The sequence below is a fragment of the Phyllostomus discolor genome, chromosome 11 (genome assembly GCF_004126475.2).
Source record: "Phyllostomus discolor isolate MPI-MPIP mPhyDis1 chromosome 11, mPhyDis1.pri.v3, whole genome shotgun sequence".
In the NCBI taxonomy this organism is placed as follows: domain Eukaryota; kingdom Metazoa; phylum Chordata; class Mammalia; order Chiroptera; family Phyllostomidae; genus Phyllostomus; species Phyllostomus discolor.
Genome location: NC_040913.2, coordinates 6,494,179 through 6,515,607, shown reverse-complemented (window position 1 = coordinate 6,515,607; position 21,429 = coordinate 6,494,179). Strand labels below are relative to the sequence as shown.

At 47.4% G+C, this 21,429-nt stretch overlaps 1 protein-coding gene and 1 long non-coding RNA gene across 9 annotated transcripts in view; one reads left to right on the top strand and one right to left on the bottom strand.

The window, feature by feature from the left end:
- Positions 1-21,429, top strand: part of MBNL2 (muscleblind like splicing regulator 2) — a 152,657-nt gene that overhangs the window by 95,143 nt on the left and 36,085 nt on the right. For all 8 annotated transcript variants that reach the window (XM_028527071.2, XM_028527072.2, XM_028527073.2 and 5 more), the window contains exons 3-5: positions 4,249-4,413; positions 13,305-13,505; positions 16,244-16,507. In XM_028527071.2, the coding sequence (XP_028382872.1) occupies positions 4,249-4,413; positions 13,305-13,505; positions 16,244-16,507 (630 nt within the window). The remainder of the gene's footprint in view (positions 1-4,248; positions 4,414-13,304; positions 13,506-16,243; positions 16,508-21,429) is intronic.
- Positions 522-10,248, bottom strand: LOC118497309. Its single transcript, XR_004899833.1, has 3 exons — positions 10,238-10,248; positions 9,088-9,092; positions 522-1,215 (listed from the first exon to the last, which is right to left on the bottom strand). It is a non-coding gene; the product is annotated as an uncharacterized LOC118497309 (long non-coding RNA).

Genomic DNA, 21,429 nt, shown 5'->3' with positions numbered 1-21,429 from the left:
TGAACATCACTTCTTCAGAGCCCGTCCTTGACTCACCCAGTCTCCATTCGGACCCTCTCCCACCCTTCCCTCCCAGCATCCTCCTCCAGGACACGTCTCTCAGTTTGTGAGCTGACACGTTTCTGTCATCGTTGGGGTCATCTCTGTCTTCGCCGCTAGACCGCTAGACTGCAGGCGGCAGGACGGGGGGGCAGCACCTCTTCTGTTTGCTCCCCTTTGGTTAAGTAGCACTGAACACGACGCCTGGCACGTAGTCGGGCTTCAGTAAATATTTGTTGATAGAATGAATGAATACGACCCTTGCCTGGAAGTACTGGACACCGAGAACGGTGGCGAGTGTGATCGAAACCACTTGCTCTCTCCACACCCGGTGTGTCCCCCCCTGGGGTGAGCTAAGAGCCGGAGCTGGCCCCCGTGACTCCGGGAATGCAGTCTACACACTAGTCCCCGGGGGTGAGCCCACCTCCCTGGGCTCCCCGCCCTCCCCCCCCCAACCCCCTCCACCCCACACAAGCTGTGACAGTGCCCTTCTCTGAGGGCTGGACCCCACACCTCCCGTATCTCTCTGGAAACAGTGTTCAACCCAGAGCTGCAAGGGAGGACGTGCTCAAATAAAACAGAAAACAACCCTAGCAGCCACAGGAAGACGTTTCCAAGACATTTTTATCTTCATGTCTTGGACCGAAACTGGGAGGCACTATTTTTGACACTTTGTTTTGTTTCGCCGTGCCGTACAAAGATGCTTTACATTTCTGTGCGCTGCCCTCTCCCATTCGGTTATGACAACCTGCTTTGATAATCAACAGTTTCTGTGTGATGATGTGCAGCCTGGCAAATCTCACACCTTCGCAAAAGCTCCCTGACAAATTGTTTACTGTGTTAGCTAGCTTGTTACATTCTGACAGTGGCTTTTCCTTTAGCAGCTCAGAATCCTATCAGATCCCTTCCTGAAATCCCGCTGCCTAGAGTTCCCCAGTGCTGGAATTAATATGCGTAGACTTCGTGGTACAACACACTTCAAAATATTAATGCACTGAACTATGGTTCAGGGCTGTCTCTTTAAACATGGGCACTCACAGAAACACCCTGTAGAGCTGAAAATGTTGTTAATATAAGATACCTGGGTAAGTATAATTAAGTAGTTTTTGTCATGTTTTCAAGTGAAAGTTTATTTTATAAAGGAATCAAAAAGCCAATCAAAATACAGCTAAACTTCTTACTTTACCTCTACTGTGAACAAAATGTCATACACACATATTTTTCTTTCTTTGGAAATATTGACAACACTTATTTTGTGTCTACTATTTGCCAAGCATTTTTTTCCAAACTTTGTGCATGTATTAACTCATGCAACCCCACAACAGACTTTAGCGGGAAACACAACCATTACTTGCACTGTGCAGATGAAAAAAAAAAAAAAACAGAGGCACAGGAAACTCACATAATTGGCTCAGACTTAGAAACGGTCAGAGCCAAAGTTATGTGTCCGGACATCTGCCTCTGAGCCTGTGGATTTAACCACTCCTCTGTCTTCCTGCCAATGACCAGACCCAGGCAGGTGATCTTTCCCCATTCCCAAATCCTCATATATATATGTTTTTACATTTCAGATTGTGTCCTGCCTTCTATTATATTACAGAGAATCACGCTAGATTTCTCTCCCCTCGCATCCCTGGATTTTAACTATTGCTAGTAAACAGCGTGGCGTAGTGATGTGAGCCAAGTAGACCTGGATGTAGAATCCAGCTCCAACGTCTACCATTTATATGATCTTAGGAAAGTTCCTTCGTCTTTCTGAGCCCATTTTGCACAATAAGGATCGTTACAGCTACTTTCAGGAGAAAGTGAGATAGCCACGAATAAGTTGTCTGGCACCTGGGTGATCGATAATATACCTAACCCCAGGCGTGTAAGTAAGAACACTAGGAAATTACATTAATTCTCATGAAAAAAAAAAAGAAACAAATCCACCAATAAATTACTAATTTGATATTGTCATTTATGTTCTATTGGCTGAAAATAGTTTGTACAGTTCCTTAAGAGTCCCAGTTATTTCAAGAGATAACAGCATTTACAAGAAGAACATATTTTAATCTAGCCTAAATTTTCATACACAGCTACAAGGCCTTGCACTAGAAGACAAGCGGTCAGACAGTTAGTTGTCTGAATGAGCAAAGCTGAACAGGCAAACTGGCGGAGGCACGGATGTTTCGAGAAGTCTGTCTCTATGCTCTGCTCTCCCAGGTCCTCCCCTACGGCCGCCTCTACCTTGGCGCACGTTGGCCTGTGAGTGGACCTTGAATACACGAGCCTCTCTGGGGTCAGCTTCCCAGCGAAGGGCCTGTGACCAAGGAGAGTTGGAACTGAGGTTATCACAGAGAAGCCTGGGGTGGCTTAGCCTCTGTACGAGAAATGTCATCCCGTTTCACTCTCCCTGGCCCCGCCTCCCGTGCCGTGGCCGTCTCCCATCAGGTGTACGTACAGGAGCACCTGGCATAAAGGCAGCCAATCCAGAAACGGGTCACACACCTGTGTTGCAGGAGCAGGTACGGAATACTTGCTTGGAGGTTGGACTTGAGCAAACTGAGAGACGAAAGCATTTATAAGGGAGGGCAGAAAAGGAGGGGAAAGAAGAGATGCCCGAAGCACGTTGGTAGGGCTGGAGGGACCCTGGGACGTCACAAAACAGGGAGCAACGTACAGTTAAGATAAAAACCTGACCCCAAGTCTTGCAGAGCGAAGCAGATGGGAAGAGAAAGAGACAGATTCCTCTACTGCTCTGATGCAGACTATCTTTAATCATGGTTCCACTTGACCTGCATCTTTCCAACAGACTGTCCAGCTCTGGACCGTAGAAGCTGCATGAAACATCACAACTTAAACCTGAGTCTAAGGAGACGTGCTGGCTTTGCTCACTGTGGCAGAATTTCCTTAGCAGAAATAGAACTGGTTCCTTCTGATGTGCCCAGTACCCGCCCCCATGTCCTCCCTGCAGAGGGTGACACCGTCTCTCATGCCGCTAACAGCGGAGCCTCAGGGCAAGGTCAGCTGAGGAGCACGGACCACCGGGACTGCGCCTGGGAGATGCCTGTCCTCTTCCAGGGAGATTCGCACCCCGGAGGGAGCCCGCGCTGCCGAGAGAGCAGCTCAGATTAGTGGGAAGCGGAGTGAGGACTCCAGATGTTTAGAATTAGGAAGACTATAAACACATTTGTATCCCCGGATCCACCCAGCTTGCTTTTTAAAATTATTTTTGTATCTGGTAAACAAACCCATATTCTCTCTTTCTTGGTTGCAAACAGACTGATTCTTTAGGGAATGGTAATACTCATACTGGGAAACACGGTTAGCTATTCTTTCCCCAGAAATTGCAGAATTCACACGTCAACATGATTCTCTCAATTGGTAGTTCTGAAAACTTGGGACTTCAGCATAAACACTACCATTTGCAAAACTCTTCAAGACTGGTTTTATGCATGTGTGCCACCTAATTTTTTTTTGCTTTGCCAGCCTTAATGTCCAAATGTTACTTTTGCCATAGACATTCTTCACTATGTCATATCAAGACATTGGACTTGATACAACTGTCATGGCGGTGGGGCAAGGACATGGGGTAGCGGCTTTTGTGCACCACACCAATCTGTTGTGAGTGATCATCAGAGCTTATGTCTGGAAATTTCAGCGATGCATCTGTGACTAAGAAGAGTCCACTCCTACACTACCATTGCCTCTTCTTCACTACTTTGAATCAGGGGTGTGTTCGCCGATCTGAAACACACATTTCAGGAGGTTCTTATTGTCATTCCTGCTTTGTCATCGCCCTAGCATGCACAGCCCAACGCAGAGCAGGTTCAAAGCCCCCTTTTGAGAAGTCACGATAAACAGGCCTCTCCGATTGCCCTCCACACTACCTAGCAGGAAGGTCTGTCTTTAGTCCAAACAGTCGCATGTCTTCACAGCCCACTCTCAGAGACAGACTCCGTCAAAAGCAGCAGCAACAACCCATCTCAGGAAACACCTCTACTCAACAGGTTTGTGCAAGGTTGATAGTCACCTCATGCCCGATTCACTCCTTGTAGGTTTCAGCTCTGCTCTGTGTTCCAACACATGCGTGCGTGCACATGCAAACACACACACACACACACACACACACACAGGAGGTCCTTGGCTTTGCGTGTACAGAGTGATTGTGATGATAGGGTTGAAGGCTGCGGATAACGGTCCTAAACCACCATGTTCATTTTACAGGGCCGTTGTTCGAGAGAGAACTGCAAGTATCTCCACCCTCCTACCCACTTAAAAACTCAGCTAGAAATTAATGGGAGGAACAATTTGATCCAGCAAAAAACTGCAGCAGCCATGCTTGCCCAGCAGATGCAATTTATGTTTCCAGGAACCCCACTTCATCCAGTGGTGAGTACAGCGCATCTCACGACGGGCTCGGTGATTAACGTGCGGGTGCAGGCGATGCCACGCTGACCTGAGGGGGCCTCCCTCAACTCGGTCTCTGGCCACAGTGAAAGCAAAGAGCTTTGAAGCTGAGGAGATGCGGAAAATAAGGTGTTTTAAAAATTAGTCCGATGGAAAAATGTGTGTGGAGACAGTAGGCAAAAACAATTTCTAATCGATATCCAGGAAATGCGCACCACTCCCGCTCGTCCTCACCAGGAAACACAACGTTTGTACCACCTCCCAGCAGTGATCACTCTCCATGTTCATTCAGAGGAGGGAGTGGTGGTCTTCGTTAACCAGAGGGTTTGGTGCCTGAAACGTTTTCTTTAAGCAAGGCAGCTGACAGATTATTTAGTTCAATGGCATCATTTTAAGAATGAGGAGAGTGAGGAATCAGAGAAGTGGAAGGATTTGGCCGGGGGGGCGGGGGGCAGCAAGTGAACGGTGGGGCTAGGGCTGGGCCTGGGACTTCTGGACCAGTCTGCCTGCCTGGAGCCCGGCCCCGGCCCCAACACAGAGCGCCTTAGCCACCCACGCCTCCCAGCCCTCGGAGGTCTGCGTGGGCTGCAGCGGCCCGGGCAGGGACCACAAGATTAAATGTATTGTATTGTGTGATCGTTTTCTTCACAGTATTTCAAAGTCCTTCCTTAAAGGTCTGGAAATTGCTTTAGGCATGAGGCCCCGGAGACAAGCAGTGCTTTTGGCTTTAGCGGATTTCATTTGTGTTTGTGAGTTATTTGTCCAAAACAAGCTAATTTTTTAAAAAACAAAGCCAGCGAAGTGAGTGAAATCTGCTTTTTGGAAAAGAGCACTACACAAAAGACTATTGTTTAAAAATCAGCCTTGATTGTATGAAAATTCTACATTGTTGAAAGCTGCTAAATTGCAAGGGATAGCTACCCAGGAGTTCAGTTTTCCTATTGTGCATCGGTGAGAGAGGACGGGGAGGGAGGGTAGGCCGACGCAGCTCTGGGGCAGGGGGAGAACCGGGTAAGTTGTGAGCGCCATGTTTTGCCGTGTATAATGCACGCCTACACGTTTGGCCCAGACTTTCAGGGAAAAAATCTTTTGTTTTCATTTTTAATTCAATTTGTATGTATTTATATGATACTTGTTTTTTGCATTACAAAGGAATTTTAGCACTTATCTTTTGAACATATTATGGTACAAGAAATTTTATGTAACAAATAATTGTAAAATGAGAAGAGATACACAGTATTTCAGGTACTACCCATATATAATGCACACCTTTATTATTCCCACAAAAATTGGGGCAAAAAAAGTGAGCATTATCCACAGCCAGATACGGGCAAAGCTGCTTCATCTCAAGGTCAAGAGTGGGGGCACAAGGTAGCCAGAAACTAGCTCTGCCCAGATTTTTAAAAAGTGCCAGGTGCAGTGGCTCCAACGTAAACCAGATAGGATAGTCTTTGGGGAACAGGCAGATTCATGGAAAGGGCAAAATAAGATTCAGGCCCAGGATGTTATGATTTTGGATGAGGCCCCAAATAAGTGAGAAGGACGAGTGGAAGTTAACCTAAGTTTAAGGAAAACACGAGTAGAGTTCTAAACACATCTAACACCGAAAATAGGCATTTAAGTAGATCTACTTAAAACTATACACGTATAAGTTATGGTTCTCTTTACGGATGCACGGGTAAACTATTTTATGAAATTACCTAAACACTAAGGTCATTGAGTTACATGGCATTAAATAATGTCTATGGGAATCAATGTAGAGCCACCAAAGTTAGCACAACAACGATGTACCCCACAGAGTGCTGGGGAAGGAAGGCCCCGTGAGTGTGGTCGGTAGGGTGATAATACGGGTGTCATAACTTATAGTTTTAATGTGAACATTTCCCCTGCAATGTCACATGCTATGCTTGAGTGTGATATCGTTATGTTACAGAATGACGTGCTTATGATTTTGTAGTAAAAGATTTTGTGATTTAAAAAAAAGGGGCGTTATTTCTGCTGGACCCTGTGTATCTCACTCATCTTAATCATTCACTTCGTATTTATTTAGAATAAATAAGGATTAACCCTGGTATCAATGGTGGCAATGTGAATTAAGAAAATTCCCTTCCCGTTGTTAAGTATGAGCTGAACTTTCTTTGAAAGTTATGTTTGTGTGTTATCTAAAATATTCATTAGAAGTTAATCATCATGATTACAAAAAAGGCACATTACATTTCAATATTTTAGCAGAGACTTACAGATTACAAGAAGTATTAGAATAAAAAGTGTGATAAACTTAATCATCAATTCCACAAACAAGTAATTTCAGAGTTTCGGGAATTAACTTGTGACTTAGCCCAGTGTCACAGGCCAAACAGTGGCCCTGAAGAGTACCCTGCACCTGTAACTGTCACCTTAAAAGGAAACAGCCTGTTTGTGGATGTGACTGAGTTAGGCATCTAGAGATGGGGAAATCCTCCTGGAGGAAATGCGGTCAACTCCCTCCGGGTCTCTATCCCTCCGACACCTAGCTCCTCCCCCAGAGAGTCAGCAGCCCCCGAAGCAGCAGAACGCAGTAGCCTGGACCTGACTAAAGGTCACAGGACCCAGGCTAACGATAACATCCTGACCTCAGTGACGTCTCATTTCCTGAGCCCTGAGGTGGAACCGCCCCCTGGCTACTTTCCCATGAAACAGAGCAGGGGTGACACTGAACAGACCTCAGGGCCGTCCTCAGGACCTGAAGAAACCATTCATTACCCTAACCTCCCCTCCAACCAGTCAGCTCCCCAGCACAGCCCCGAACCCCTAACCCATGATGTCTTATGACTTTGCCCTATAGAATCTGTTCCCTACAAGCCATTGGAGAGACAGTCCAGGCTTTTGAGCCTTAGCTTCCCATTATCCCGCCTGGTACCATTCATAATAAAACAGCCAATATTTCCCTATTGCAAAAATCAATCAATCAATCAATCAAAATAAAAATAAACGCAATCACAACCTTATGAGAGAAGAACAAGGAGAGAGCTGGCACGTTCAGAAGAAGAGGAAGGCTGTGAGCCCTGACAGGCCGAGACTGGGGTGACGTGGCTGCACACCAAGGGGGCCAGCCACCGCCGGCAGACGGGAGAGACCAGGAAAGCATTCCTCTCTACGGCTGCCAGAGAGAGTGTGGTCTTGCCAGCACCTTGACTTTCTCCCAGTTAAACTGACTTCAGATTTATGGCCTCCAGAACTAGCCGAGGATAGACGGATATGTGTTGTCTGAAGCCACTAAATTTTATGATAATTTGTTAGATCGGCCACAAGAAACTAATACTTGCCGAAATTGCTCAAGACAAGTAACTTGGTACACATAAGAGTGGCAAGTACCATTCCATTTTTAGGAGACCTTCTAAGTTAATCGTCTCTATAATTTTCCTCTCCCTCTTTCTCCCATCCACCTGAAATCTCTCACCAATGACCTTCCTATCTCTGAATTGATGGTCGCTTTCACCTTCATTGTATTCATTCGACCTCTTAGCAATATTCAGCATGGGTATCAACCTCTCCTTCATGGAGCACCCCTTCCTCTCCTATCTCTCCTTCCTCGCCTGTCTCTAGTATGTTTCTCTGCTACGTGCTGAGGCTGCTATGCATTGAGGTCCCCAGCAGTGGCCATGTCTCTCTCGCCTACCTTCTTCCTCCTGGTCTCATGCATTCCCGTGGCTATCCACCATCCAGAGGCTAGGGACAATCCCAAATGTGTGTTTCCAGTCCAAACTTCTCCTCTGAGCCTCAGGCCCCTATATCCAACCTCCTATTGGACTCACTCTTATTTAAATTTCCTCATAGGAATTCGACTTGTTAAAGGCCAAATTATTTATTCCACTGCATTCCCATCTCAGCAAATGCAACCCACAGTTTCAAACCAAAACCACGCGGACTGTCTCGTGTCCACTCCCTCATATGCAGTTCACCAGAAAGCCCTGACACTCTGCCTTCAAGGCCACCTACCTACTGCTCCACCTCCCGGCTCCCTTGTCTGAGCGACCGTCAGCCTATTTATCCACACACTTTATGAGGATTTCCTTTCTAATCTCTCCGTTTTCACTCTTGCTTTCTTTCAACATATCCTGCATATAGCAGTCATATCGTTCCCTTAGGTAAAATCTTTCAACACTTTCGCAGTCCGCTAGAGACAAAGCCTAAACACGTAACCTTGACTCTGATCTACAACACCGTGATCTGGTCCTCACCCAGCTCCCCAGATCACCACTGGTGATGGCCCACTGTCCCTCCACCCACTCAGACCAAACCAACCCTTCAGTGCCCTGAACACACAAGGTGCTTGCTCGCCTCATGGCAGTGGCTCTTGCTGGAAGTTACCCCATGACCCCTCAGATGTTACCCCATGACCCCTCTCATCCATGAGGACTCCAGATCTACTGCCATGGTTTACCCCCAGTCGCCACCACTGTCGGTGAGGCCTCCTCATTTCCACTTAGCCTCCAAAATGAATTGTAATTTTGCTTTTCTTGCCCATTAGAGCTGGAGCTCCATAAACGTACACACAGTGTTTTGGCACCATGCCTATATCCATAATAAAATGCACATCATTCTTTCCTGTCATAACTATTCTCTCTCAACTTCACTATGTGTGAAAAGTCCCCTTCCCTTTGTTCCTCCTAGCACGTTTTCTCTCCCCCTTCCTGGTCGAATATAACAGTAATTCTTCTTCTCTTTTCCTTCCCAGCATGCTGCTCCCCCTGCCACCACACACACACACACACACACACACACACACACAACCTTCGTATTCTCACTCAAGATAGAGAAGCAGATGGGAGAAGCCGTTAGTAGGACAGTGATTTCAGAGCCTGTATAGTATGGTCCTTGGAGCAAGGTCTTTCATTGAGTACTCTGCCCTCCTGGGTGCTCCTGGGAGTAAAGGGAGGAGGCGGGAGGGATGCCATGTTCTCAGCCTTTCATTCCGAGTGCCAAAGGCCTACCCTTTGAAGTGAAGGCTTTCTAAACACATGAACTCTCACACTCTAGTTTTAAGAAGTTAATTGACGAAATTTTACAGCCATTAATATCCCAAGCCACTTAGTCATGCCTGCTCAGTGCCACCCTTTCCTCGCCACTACAAAATATCAAAGACACGTGGGCGTGTATGGCTGTGTGTCTGTGTGCCCAGTCTTTGAACGTGGATCTACTGACGTAATGCACTGAGAAGAAAGAGTGGACAGTTCGGAGCAGAGAAACACAGAAATGTGAAGTGCAGAGGGGACAAAATAGCAAGACCAGCACTTCAGAAACTCTTTTCTCCCGGAAGACTGTCCGTGGCTCTCGTCCTCTGGCCTTCCTCTGGCCAGTCAGGGCTGCGGGAGGACCCAGGGCCAAACGGATCCCATCTCCATCAGCCCTGCAATGGCCCTTCTGCAGAAACCATGGGCCAGTGCTCCCGGGCTCCGGTGGGTGTGCTTCGAGGGGCAGACTCATTTGGGGGTGCTGCCCTCTCTGTCCTCAGCTGCCAGCTAAGAACCGAACTCAGACACCAGGACAGGCCATCAGCCCAGAGTCTCCCTCCAGAAGGGTCATTGTAATTGGGGGTCTGGGAACCCCTTTCTAGAGGCAAAAGCCCTGCCTCTCTCACCTGCAGGAGGCCCTGGGTGGTGGTGGGACACAGCTCCCCACCCGCAGTCCCCCCTTCCCTCCAAAAACATAGGGACCGCTGGTGTTTTTTCTTCTTCTTCTTCTGTTTTAAGAAATCACCAGCAAAATCGAGTGAATGCCAAAGAATGGAAATAGCCGCAGACTGGGAGCCAGGCGTCCCGGGTACCTTGCCCTGACTCTGCCTCGGCAGTAATGACCTTGGGTAATCCTGTTAGTCTCTGCACTAAATTGCTTTCGCCTGTGAGACTGCGCAGTTCTCGCTGCCACACTCGCTTGCCGTGGACAGTGACAGGATTGAAGAAGACACTGTGTGTGAGAATGCTTTAGAACAGCCAACACTTTCACAGATGCAAGATATTACTATCACCAATAATAATAATTAATAATAATGATAATATAGTGCCCATCTCTGAAAATTACCATAATAGCATTTTTTTTTTACTAATCAACTCCAACAAAAAAGACTGTATGTAAAAAATAAGGAAAATGTCTAATGGAATCTACCTTTATACAGCCTATGCACTTTTCACTTTCAGCCCCACGTGAAAGAAAAAATATAATTCCCCAGCCCATATTTCAAAAAAGAGAGGGTAGTTTCTGTATTTAATAATATTTTATACCTCTATTATTGTTTTTGCTATGCCGATGACATCCCTGCTTTCGAATCCTTGGATAATTTTAGGGGCAAACTTTACTAATACTACTTTTGACACTACTGATGACAGCTTCTGCTTACTGGGTGTTGACCGTGGGCAGTGGGAGAGAAGTGGCACCCCGTTCAGCCCGGCTCTGTCAGCCCAGTGGTTTTCCCTCCCTCCCCCCTGCAGATGAGGAGACTCAAGCACAGAGCGGTTCACTGCCTACCCAGGATGAGCAGTGGTAATGGGCAGAGCTTTGGGTTCGAATTAGGGTCTCTCTTCGTCCAAAACCCGTGTTTTCACTTTCCAATCACACGCCCGATGCACTGAGTTCCAGCTATCACCAGTAAACCAACCGAAACATCCATTTGAGATCATTAAATTAGATGAGCAGGTAACGTATTTTGGAAAGCAAAATTTAGCCCATTACAATAGATCTGTGGAGACCCACAAAGGTTTCGGTAATGAGTTTGGAGGTTCTGCTCTCCTGTCGACAGGCAGGGTACCCCCTGTTCCTGCGCTGCCAAACTGACCCCGGCTTCCATGATGCGCAGGAGAGAGGGCTGGGAACTGGCTTCCACAGAAAGTCAGAAACGGAAGGGTCTGGGTGGGGGGCTCTTTCCTCTCAACGTTTGCTTTGATCAATAGTCTTTGGGTGAAATCACACATTTAGTACAAGTCTTTCTGAATACTTCTTTTCCCTCCTTATCTATGACAAAGGCCCCCAAACGGGGCCACACCTCAGGTCCTGTGGTCAGTGTCTTTAATGCACACGTCAGCCTCTCGGGTCAGAACTTGCGATACCTCTGTTCATGAAATGCCCCCCCCCCCAGGTATTTCTGACGTAGCTGGCTCTTTGAATCCCTGATCTGTTGTGATTTATGACCTTTCAGGACTGATTTTTTTAAAAATCCTCACATTATATAATAGTCCTTATACCATCTAGATCCCTTGGCTTTGTTTCAGTGGTACTAAATGATAAAAGCCTCAGTTCCTGAAAACCACCACTTTCTGTCATTATGACTCAAATGGGTTGAAAATGGAAAACATACACACATAAAAGTTTGTAGAAAGTCCAGGGTGAAAAAAATCCAGCCGGCTATTTCCCATGTTGAGGCCTCATGTTGCAACTTTCTTCCAAAGTGAATTTTATGTCTGAGCCGTAAAAACCCCAGAGCCGCTTGCGAGGGTGCCAGGCGGGCAGCGGCAGCCCCTGGCCCGGCTGGCATGCCCTCGTCAGCCCTCCGCCACCGCAGGGGACTGTCTCCGCCTCCCTCCGAGAACCCCCCGCACAAACTCTCAGTGCTTCCCTGTTTTCTAACACAATCGCTTGTAAGAGGTATTTTTTCAGTTATTGCTGTCAACAAAAAAGTTTGTTGAATAAACAAAGATTGTTATTTCTCCCATATGTTCAACACCTCATCCAGAGCCTTAAAAATAGACAGGCAGGCAGAACGTTACCCACGACGCGTAAATCAAGCAGAAGCACGACAGCCCTGACAGCCCAGTTCCGCGGCAGAAAATTGCATGAACTTAACATTGCACACGCCCAAAAATAAGAAGGTTAAAAGTCATCCAATAATGGAAAAAAAAAACCAAAGCCACCAAGAAGAACTATTCAGGTCCAATTCGGTGTGAAATTTAGTCTAAGAACAATCTTGATGTAGCATCTTAAATTTTCAACATTGTTTTTTTTTAAAAGTGAAACAAAGTTCGTTGTTCTCTTCCATGGCCATCATTTTTTTTCTGAAAGGCATATTTTTAGGTGGGGCTTTCAGAAACAGTCATCCCATCAGACCCCTAGCAGATCTCTTCTTGTCCCTGCACAAGAAGTGTATCGGCAGAGAGGAAGTTTAACAGCTACTCCAGGCCTTTATCACTGCCGCTCTGGTTCCTCAACCCAGGAAACCCAACCCGATTTTAACAGCCAGTTGAAACCTCCAGCTTTTCCATCCCGTCTTTCAAGAAGGGAAGGTTAGTTCAAGACACACCTACTTGAGCTAGAGGAAGAAATAGCATGTCTGTACTAAAACCACGGATGAATTTTGGAACTAGACACGCTAGTGAATGTGGAAACAGTGGTGAGTGTGAGAAAAATAAATCCCCAAAGTAACTCGCACTTTCTGAGAATGTATAAACTTGGTCAAGCAACAATCAAGGTGTTTTTTTTTATTCCTCTTCCTTTGAGAAACATGTAGGAGGAATGAAAGATTATGAATCAGTATTTCATAGGCTTTGCTACATTCGTGTTATACATTTACTAGGTTGGAATCACGAGCAATTAGAGTGCATATTATTAGCTTAAGGATACTTTCACAGAAATAAAAGTTTAGCCCGTTCCCTGTCATTAGGCTTCTTCGATGATCTGTCATAGTTTTGTATGGTTTGGGGAAGAGAGGATCTATGCGGATTTAATTTTCATTAAGCAAAACAAGCAGGGAAGTTTAATGAACTTTCACAGTTCAGAATTCATTTGTGCAGCTAACATAGTCTTGCATACGATGAATTAACTTTGCTCAAATGACATTTGCCAGCGATTTTTTTTAAAGTTTCGTTCTAAACATATCTTAATCCTGTGTTGTCTTTCTTTAACAGCCCACCTTTCCTGTAGGTCCCGCCATAGGGACAAACACGGCGATTAGCTTCGCTCCGTACCTAGCGCCCGTCACCCCTGGAGTCGGGCTAGTCCCCACGGAAATTCTACCCACCACACCTGTCATTGTTCCCGGGAGCCCACCCGTCACTGTCCCGGGCTCAACCACAACTCAGAAACTTCTCAGGACTGACAAGCTGGAGGTACTTCCGTTTTACTTGTGGTTTGAAATGCATTGGTGGGAGAAGCGCCCTCCTATGGAGGGGGATGCCTGTAAGATATTACACACACACATTCATCTAACAGCCATGCGTTCGTGCCTCTTTGGTTTGAATGGAAGGCCAAGTAGGCTAAGATTAGTCTATGGGAAAAGAATATGTTTAATAAAAAAATCAGCTGTTCAGGGGCAAAATATTAACAACCAGTGGACCACTGAATCAATCGCTATGCAAGCCACAGCAATGGCTCCTGAAGGCATCCAGCTGTGCTAGACCTTAACCTTGACTGGACTCTGGATAGGTCAGAGGAAGGGCAAGTCAGAAGTCCAGAAGCCAGGGCGATGGGGGGCACTCAGGAATGAGGGTGGGAACAAGTATGATATGACTATTGACCAATGGTGTGATCATATTTCAATATTTTAAGAACTATTATGTCTGCACTGCAGTGTTCCAGATTATCAGCCCGGTTGTTTGTTAAAAGGGGGAATTGGAAGTTGGGAAAACTTGTCGTTTGAGATAGTTTCTTTAACGTAAATTTAAGTGGTCTATAAAAGTCAAGAAAACAAGCACATATATTTAGAAACTATAATTCTTAAGTCATGAGTCAAGCCAATCTGTCTATACTTGACTCGGTAGAATTTCTCTTCCGTCAGAAAAGAGAATTCACCCATTTCTCTTAACTACTATGTCCCATGGTGTTTAATAGAGCATTTTACATGGCTGTGCACAGATTTTAATAGGTCTTTCAAAGAGCTCCTTTAACCCCACTGCCAAGTAAAGTTGTTAGATGATACACGTATAGTTAGGACGTGCACAGAGGTTTATGTTGAATCCTTCAAGAACGTTCTTTCAAATGTGCATTTGTTTAAATAGTGGCCCAGTAAATCCTGAGGGCCATGCAGTGTTGCTGCCCAGCAATATCAGTTTCTATCCACAGCACATGGGTCTCAAAATGAAAAGACTCTAAGTTCTAATCGCTGCTGTTCTGATGTAGCATTTCCCCGTGAAAGTCGAACAGGCCTTGCCGGGGACTAGAAAGCGTGTTGGGCTCCCCCTGCTGGCCGCATGGAGGTTCGGTGTTCAGTGACTGTGCGGTTTCGAAAACACATTAAATCAGCCGCGTTGGGAACAAACTGTCCTTCCCAACAGGACTGGTGGACAAAGATACACGAGAAAAATGATTCCCCGTGACTTAAGCAGAGCAGCTCGCGGTTTGTTTCAAACCGGGAATGAGGTCGGCCACACACAGAGACACTCCCCGCACCCCCACCCCGGCAAATGCCTGGTGGCTGATCTGCCCCTCGGAGGCCGTCTCAGACCGAAGTCGCTGGGTTTCCAGAAGGAGGCTGACTCAGAACTGTGGGCACCTCTTAGTCATTTCCGTCTTGTCCATTTCCTGAGCTGGAGATGGAATGCTGGCTGATACTCAAAGTAGGAAGAAACAATGGGCGATTTTGTGATCTGTCTGTTTACTCTTCAACCCCGCTTGGCCGCTGGGCAGTGACACTGTCTCTCCCAAGTATGTCCGACCTTCACGAGATTGAATGTCACGCCAGGGAACCTTCGTATCGGATCACCTATGATCCAGATGTGAGCCCCCCTTGGAACACTCGTATAGCCACTTTGTGACTGGAACCTAAGAAGAAAATAACGTACAATTTTACTAGTAATTCTTCCCTGCTAATGATATTTATCAATATAAGTAGTATGCATTTATGTTATTCATGTTATTTCTTGTTACCAAGATCCAGGGCCAAATTAAGAATACTCTTTAAATCCTAATGCAAACTCTCTTTGTACAATAAACTCTTGATTCACCAGAATTTTCAGAGCCTGGAGCATTCTAGTTACTGGAGAATTCAGGGTTAAGGAATTAAAAAAAAAAATAACAACAACACACCAACACTTCAAGCTGTATCCTACTTCCCTTCATTTATTTCTTTCCCTTTATCTCTTCCCATATTTCTCTTCTTTTTATCTTTCATAAATATGTGTGTTTTTTCTCCTGTGCTATCTAAAATCGTAGTATGTTGACCTCCAGTTAAAAGCTTTGGTGTCTTAGATATTGTAGTTCTTCCGATTTAGGATTACAAGTGTAAGTTATGTTGTGGACCTAGGGGAAAACAGGAGAATTCAGATCAACCCCAACCTCTTCCCCATCCTCAGGGAGGAGGAACAAGCTTGTCTCTTCCCCTGGTTCTTTTTGGATTTGTACAACTACGACCTGGTAGCGTAAGCTATGGTGAAATTATCCCTCCCTGCAAAAACCCTGTAGCACCCCAGAATTGTCCCAGTAGGAGAATATTTGCATATACATGCGGATGTCCAAATTATTTATTTATATACATAGGCTTAGATATAAACTGCATGTTATTATATATAATATGTATATCTATCCCACAGACAGTGGGGGCCCTCCCAGGTGATTTTTCTTTGTTGTTTTAGCTAAGCTGCAGGTTTTGCCCCATTTTCTCAATATCAAGTCTCAGCCCAGAAAAGAGGGTGATGCAAAACTCAGAACAGTGTTTATTAGGAGTTCTGGTGACTTCTGGATAATCAAGTGTTGATTGCAAACGGCACCCAAGCCACCACGAAAAGAAAGGGAAAGGATGAACTGAAGTTAAAACGACAGCGTCAATGGCCGCCCGTGCCAAGGGGGCGGCGCTCAGGCGGCCCTCAGGCCTTCTCCTGCATTGTCTGCTCTTGTCCCCCGTGTGTCCCAGGTATGCAGGGAGTTCCAGCGAGGAAACTGTGCCCGCGGAGAGACCGACTGCCGCTTTGCACACCCCGCGGACAGCACAATGATCGACACGAACGACAACACCGTAACCGTTTGTATGGATTACATAAAGGGGCGTTGCATGAGGGAGAAATGCAAGTATTTTCACCCTCCTGCACACTTGCAGGCCAAAATCAAAGCTGCGCAGCACCAAGCCAACCAAGCCGCGGTGGCCGCCCAGGCAGCCGCGGCGGCGGCCACGGTCATGGTAAGTGGGGCGCTCCCGCCCTCCCCTTCCTTCTGCGCAAGCCCGGGAGGCGCGCGCCCGCGGGGACTCGAGCGCTCCCCAAAACAGTTGAGAACTAGGGAAGGCTGCTCTTCCTGCTGCTCCGCTGCCTAAGTTCTGTGGTTGTTTTCCCCGTTTGGTTTGGTTTTGTTTTCCCCTCCCTCCCCTCTTCAGCACAATAAGTAAATCCCTGGGGCGCGGGGAAGCAAAGGCGAGGGCGCAGGGCGCACAAGGGCGAGGGGCCAGCGCCCTCCCCAAGTCCAGGGCGACCAGGAGGGGCTTGGGCTCTTCCTCAGCGCGGGGCTCAGGGGCCTAGTCACAAACGGGAAGGTGGGCTCCAGAGCTTCAGGGAGTGGAAAGCGCAGCTGGAGCGCTGCCGCTGAGCCAAGGACAGCAGCCCTTCCCAGGGCAGCGCCTGGGCCGGAGAAGCCGGTAGGACCTGCCAGCGAGGGGCTCTTCCCTAGCCCTGCTGTTCCCCCGTCTTCTTCCACTCACCGCAAGGACGATGCCTCAGACTTTCTCTCCCTGTAAGAAGTTGCACGCAGAACATCAAGTCATGAGACAGATGAAGATGGAGTTCTATGGGCTGGTGCTTTAAAAAAATAAAATTAAAATTAAAATAAAATTTAAAAAAAGCAAGCCCAGTAACGCAGTCTGGAAGTCTCGAGGACTTGGGCCCCTGTATTGTTGCTTAAGAGACCAACAGCAGGCTCCTCTGTGGCAGCCCGAGGGCCTGTGGCAGCTCCAGCCTCCCGGGCCCCACCCCAGACCTCTGGGATCAGAATTTGAGTTTTAAATTAACCCCAGGTGTCTTGTGTGCATGTTCACCTTGGAGAAGCACCTGCCTGGAAAGAACACTGATCCTCAGACTCGGTAGTATTTTGAAATTACCCGAAGGAAGGCGTCTTGAAAGGTTCAGACACCAGTCCCTTCCGCTGGAGTCATTGACTCAGCTGGTCTGGATGTGGCCTGGGCAGTGGCCCTTTGTTTGGAAGCTGCTTCCAAACCGTGCAGCCACGTTTGAGAACCACCGCACTAGGTTTTAGAAGCTTCTAATAATCTGTCACAATGGGAGACCTCTGGCTTATCGGCAGTCTGTGTGAATACATGCCAGGCACCGTGCAGTCACCATTTGCTGAGACCTGCCACGTTGCTGCGTCGAACAAACCAACCAGGCGGGCTTCTCTGCCCCCCCAGAACCCCCAGGAGTGGTGTACAGGAGCCGTAATGCTCCGCAGGGACAGGATGGGAATGCGTAGCAGGGTCCAGTGGGGCGTGGACAACTCAGTGACCAGTCCTCCCTTGGGAAAGACAGCCCTTTCAAGGTGAAAGGTGGCGTTTACAGCACACTGTCCCAACGAGCGACGGCCACCTCAGACGTTATCAACCGACCCAAATGCGAGGGCAGTCGCTGTACGAACAAGTCCACGCTGTTCAGCGTTCTTCCCGCCAGCGTTTCTGAAGGCCTGGCCCCGTGATGAGCATCAGGGGTGCAGGGGTGAAGGCGCAGAGCCTGCCCTGCATGACCGCCGCTCAGCGTGGCCTTTCCAATCTGAGGCTCGTTTCCAAGGACCTGGAGGACTGGGTCCTTCGTCTCCCGCTGCTTCTTCTCAGAATCCCTGTCCACTCGGTGCTGTCTCCTCACGTCCTCCTTATGTTTCCTCCTTATGTCTCGGGACGAAACGGCGACTTTTCAGAATGCGTCACTTCTCCGTGTCTGCGGCCGTGTGCAATCCAGGGCAAGAGAGTCCGCACAACACAGAGAAATTCTCCCCACATCTTCCTGCTGTTGTGGTTGTTCTGGTAAAAGACCGGTTTTCAAAACCGGTTCTAGTTGGGAATGGGGATGTCGAGAGCAGGTGGCAGTAAATTGGTTACTTAATGCTGGGGAAAGCAAAATTCTTTTTTTTATTAAAGATTTTATTTATTTATTTTTAGAGAGAGAAGGGAAGGAGATAGAGAGAGAGAGAAACATCAATGTGTGGTTGCTGGGGGTTCTGGCCTGCAACCCAGGCATGTACCCTGGCTGGGAATCGAACCTGCGACACTTTGGTTTGCAGCCCGCGCTCAATCCACTGAGCTACGCCAGCCAGGGCTGAAAAGCGAAATTCTTGTAGAGAGCCCATGAGGCCTTTCGTTCGCTCCCCCAGTGTGGACTCCATCTCACCGTCCACGGGGTGAACATGTCCTCCTAGAAGTGAATTTTCTTCATCACAGCGATGCTCTGAGCCAGCACTGATGTGTGCCAAATGGGCTGTCGACCGCTGGCACAAAGAACACATTTTCCCGTCGAGGTGGCATGATCAGTCATCACTAGGTGTCAAAGATATCCTCCCCATCATGAGGACTCCAGGTGCCAGGGACCAAAACCCAACCTCAGCTGCTTAAATGAAGAAGCTGGACGGCGCTGGACCGTGTGGTGTCCTCCAAAGAGAGGGGCGATGACACAGGGCTCAGGGGCGCCTGGCTCCGAAAACTGGAAAACCAGTCAATACCCATTTTTCTCTTTGCTGCTTTTCTCGGTAGAGCAGCCCCACTCCCTCAGACCAGTTTGCCCGTGCCGCGCTGCCCATGGCTTTGCACACCTGACATCTTGGAAGGAGCAGTGCACCCACTCTGCGTACAGAGTGGATGACCTGGGGTGAAGGGGGTAAGAGAAGAAGCGCCATTTGCCCAAGCAGGTCATTCGTGAGCCTGTTACCTTTAAACCAAGACCGAACCCTCCCATGTGCCTTCCTGCCCGTTCTCCCATCACGCTCCTCAGGCTGCACGCAGGTGACCGCCGTGGATGGCAGCGTATTTAGTTACCATAGTTTCCTGCATGGTTACGTACGCTGTGCCCAAATTTGGAATTCCAACATTGCGGGGAATCCGGCAGCATCCTCAAAGACACCCCGAAGGAACGTAGGTTCAGAACAAAAGCCAGCTTCTCTCTGACAATGACATGCCAATTACTGGGCCTGCCTTGTTTTTGCAGTGACGCGAGAGGCTCATTGGAAAGCAGCCTAGGTGCACTGGATGAAGCCAGTTTGTTCTCCCTCTAGAAGCCAGGTTACTCAGTACACTGACAAGAAAAAAACCAAACCTATTATTCTATTTCCTTATTTGAAAGAACAAAGGGAAGAATGATTGCGGCCAGAAGATACCGATGTTCCACTCACCCGAGTTTCACATCTGAGCACAAAGAATTTCTGCAGTGCAGTTTTTAGTACCGTCCTCATCCCTTCGTTAATTGGACCCTGAAGATGAATTTAAAGCTTTGATTCCAGGAAAAGAGACATTTATTTCCATTAGAGCTTTTTTTTTTTTTACAATACCTCTTAAACACACGAGCATCATCTTCAGCAGAATTTTTAAAATGTGGAGATAAGGCAGACAGAGCTTCTCTTCGGTGACTGCCCCCCTACAGGGGGGGATCATCCGATCTTCGAGCGAGCCGTCTTTCTTCGCACTCGAGACCCTTCTTCATTCCACGTCTCGGAGGCAGCTCTGGTGGTCGCTGTCAGGGTACCCTGACCCCTCAGCTTTGGTCTTTGCCTGTAATGCCCGGCACAGGCCCCTAGTTTGTTGCCTCAGCCCACAGCTGGGCGGTTCCTTGACCCAGAACAAAGAACTTGGCTGCTTGTACACAAGCTGGAGGAGGCTCAGAGGGGGCAGAGGATAAAAATAGATGCATCTATCTTGGTGAAGCCAGCAAGAATGGGAGTGCACATAATTGAAGTTCAACTAACATGCACACATGCCAAAGAAACTCCCAAGAAGCACTGGGTTTGGTGATCTCTTAAGCATGTTCTAAGCCTGAAGATCTGGCAATATAACTAAATAATATCAGTCACAGAATACCCTCTCGATCAGAGCATCTGTGTACTACAACACCACACTGTAACGTGATTACTCATCCGTGCAGATTTCTTAGCACCGTCTGCTCCTGTGCCTCAGAGTATGAGGTATGCAAGATATTGATGTGTACGCTTGCTCCTGCCAGATCTGGGTGTTTCTTTCAAAAGACAAGATATTGGCGTCCAGTAAAGGCAACCCGGACTGCCAAGGGTAGAAAAGGAGGTGCATCATTGTCCAACCCCGGTCGGAGCACTGAGTGCATTTACGTTCCTAGATTATTACGACTCCTACGAAAATCACGTTTCGGAAAACCACAATCAGGAGAAAAAGAAGACATTAACCTTCCAGGTGATTATCCTAAGAAGAAATGTTTCGTATTTCCTTTTCTACGTGGAGACTTCATTAAGTGCTCCTTTGTCAAATCAAAATTTTGTTGGTAAACAGCAGCCTCTGGAGACATATGGCTCTTCTAGTTAGCACATCAGAGAAGATCCCCCCCGAGTGGATGTGCTCTGTGACTCCCAGGAACCGAACACGTGCAGGGGACCGAACACGTGCAGGGGAGAATCAAGGTCAACACGGTTTGGGCTCTAACCATCTAGTTCATGTTCTCGGTGCATTCACTGAGAGCAGGCTATGTACCCTTACACAGTTGGCACAGGCTAATTCAAGCTAAAGAAACGGCATTGCAAAACTACATGGGAATGAAAGGTTTTAAAGGAAAGCAGCATCGTGGAAGTTACATGACGGAGCACTAGTATCCGAGGAAAGAATGTCTGGTATAAAGACGCTTCCTTATTGTGGAGCTTGCTGGTTTATAAAAATGCTCACAATTCTACTTTCGGAACCATGATTTCGTAATATTTGATGGTCTCCATCAAAACAGTTTCTCCACTGGCCACTCTACATCTCTTCTCAACCCGCAGTCCTTTCCACTTTCTTTCTGGCCCCGCACCCCGCCTGACCATTGCTTTCTGCGAAGTGATTTCCTATCATTTCTGTACTTCTAATCCTGAATCATCAAATGGGGATAAACAGCCCATTATTTTCCAAGGAAAATATCA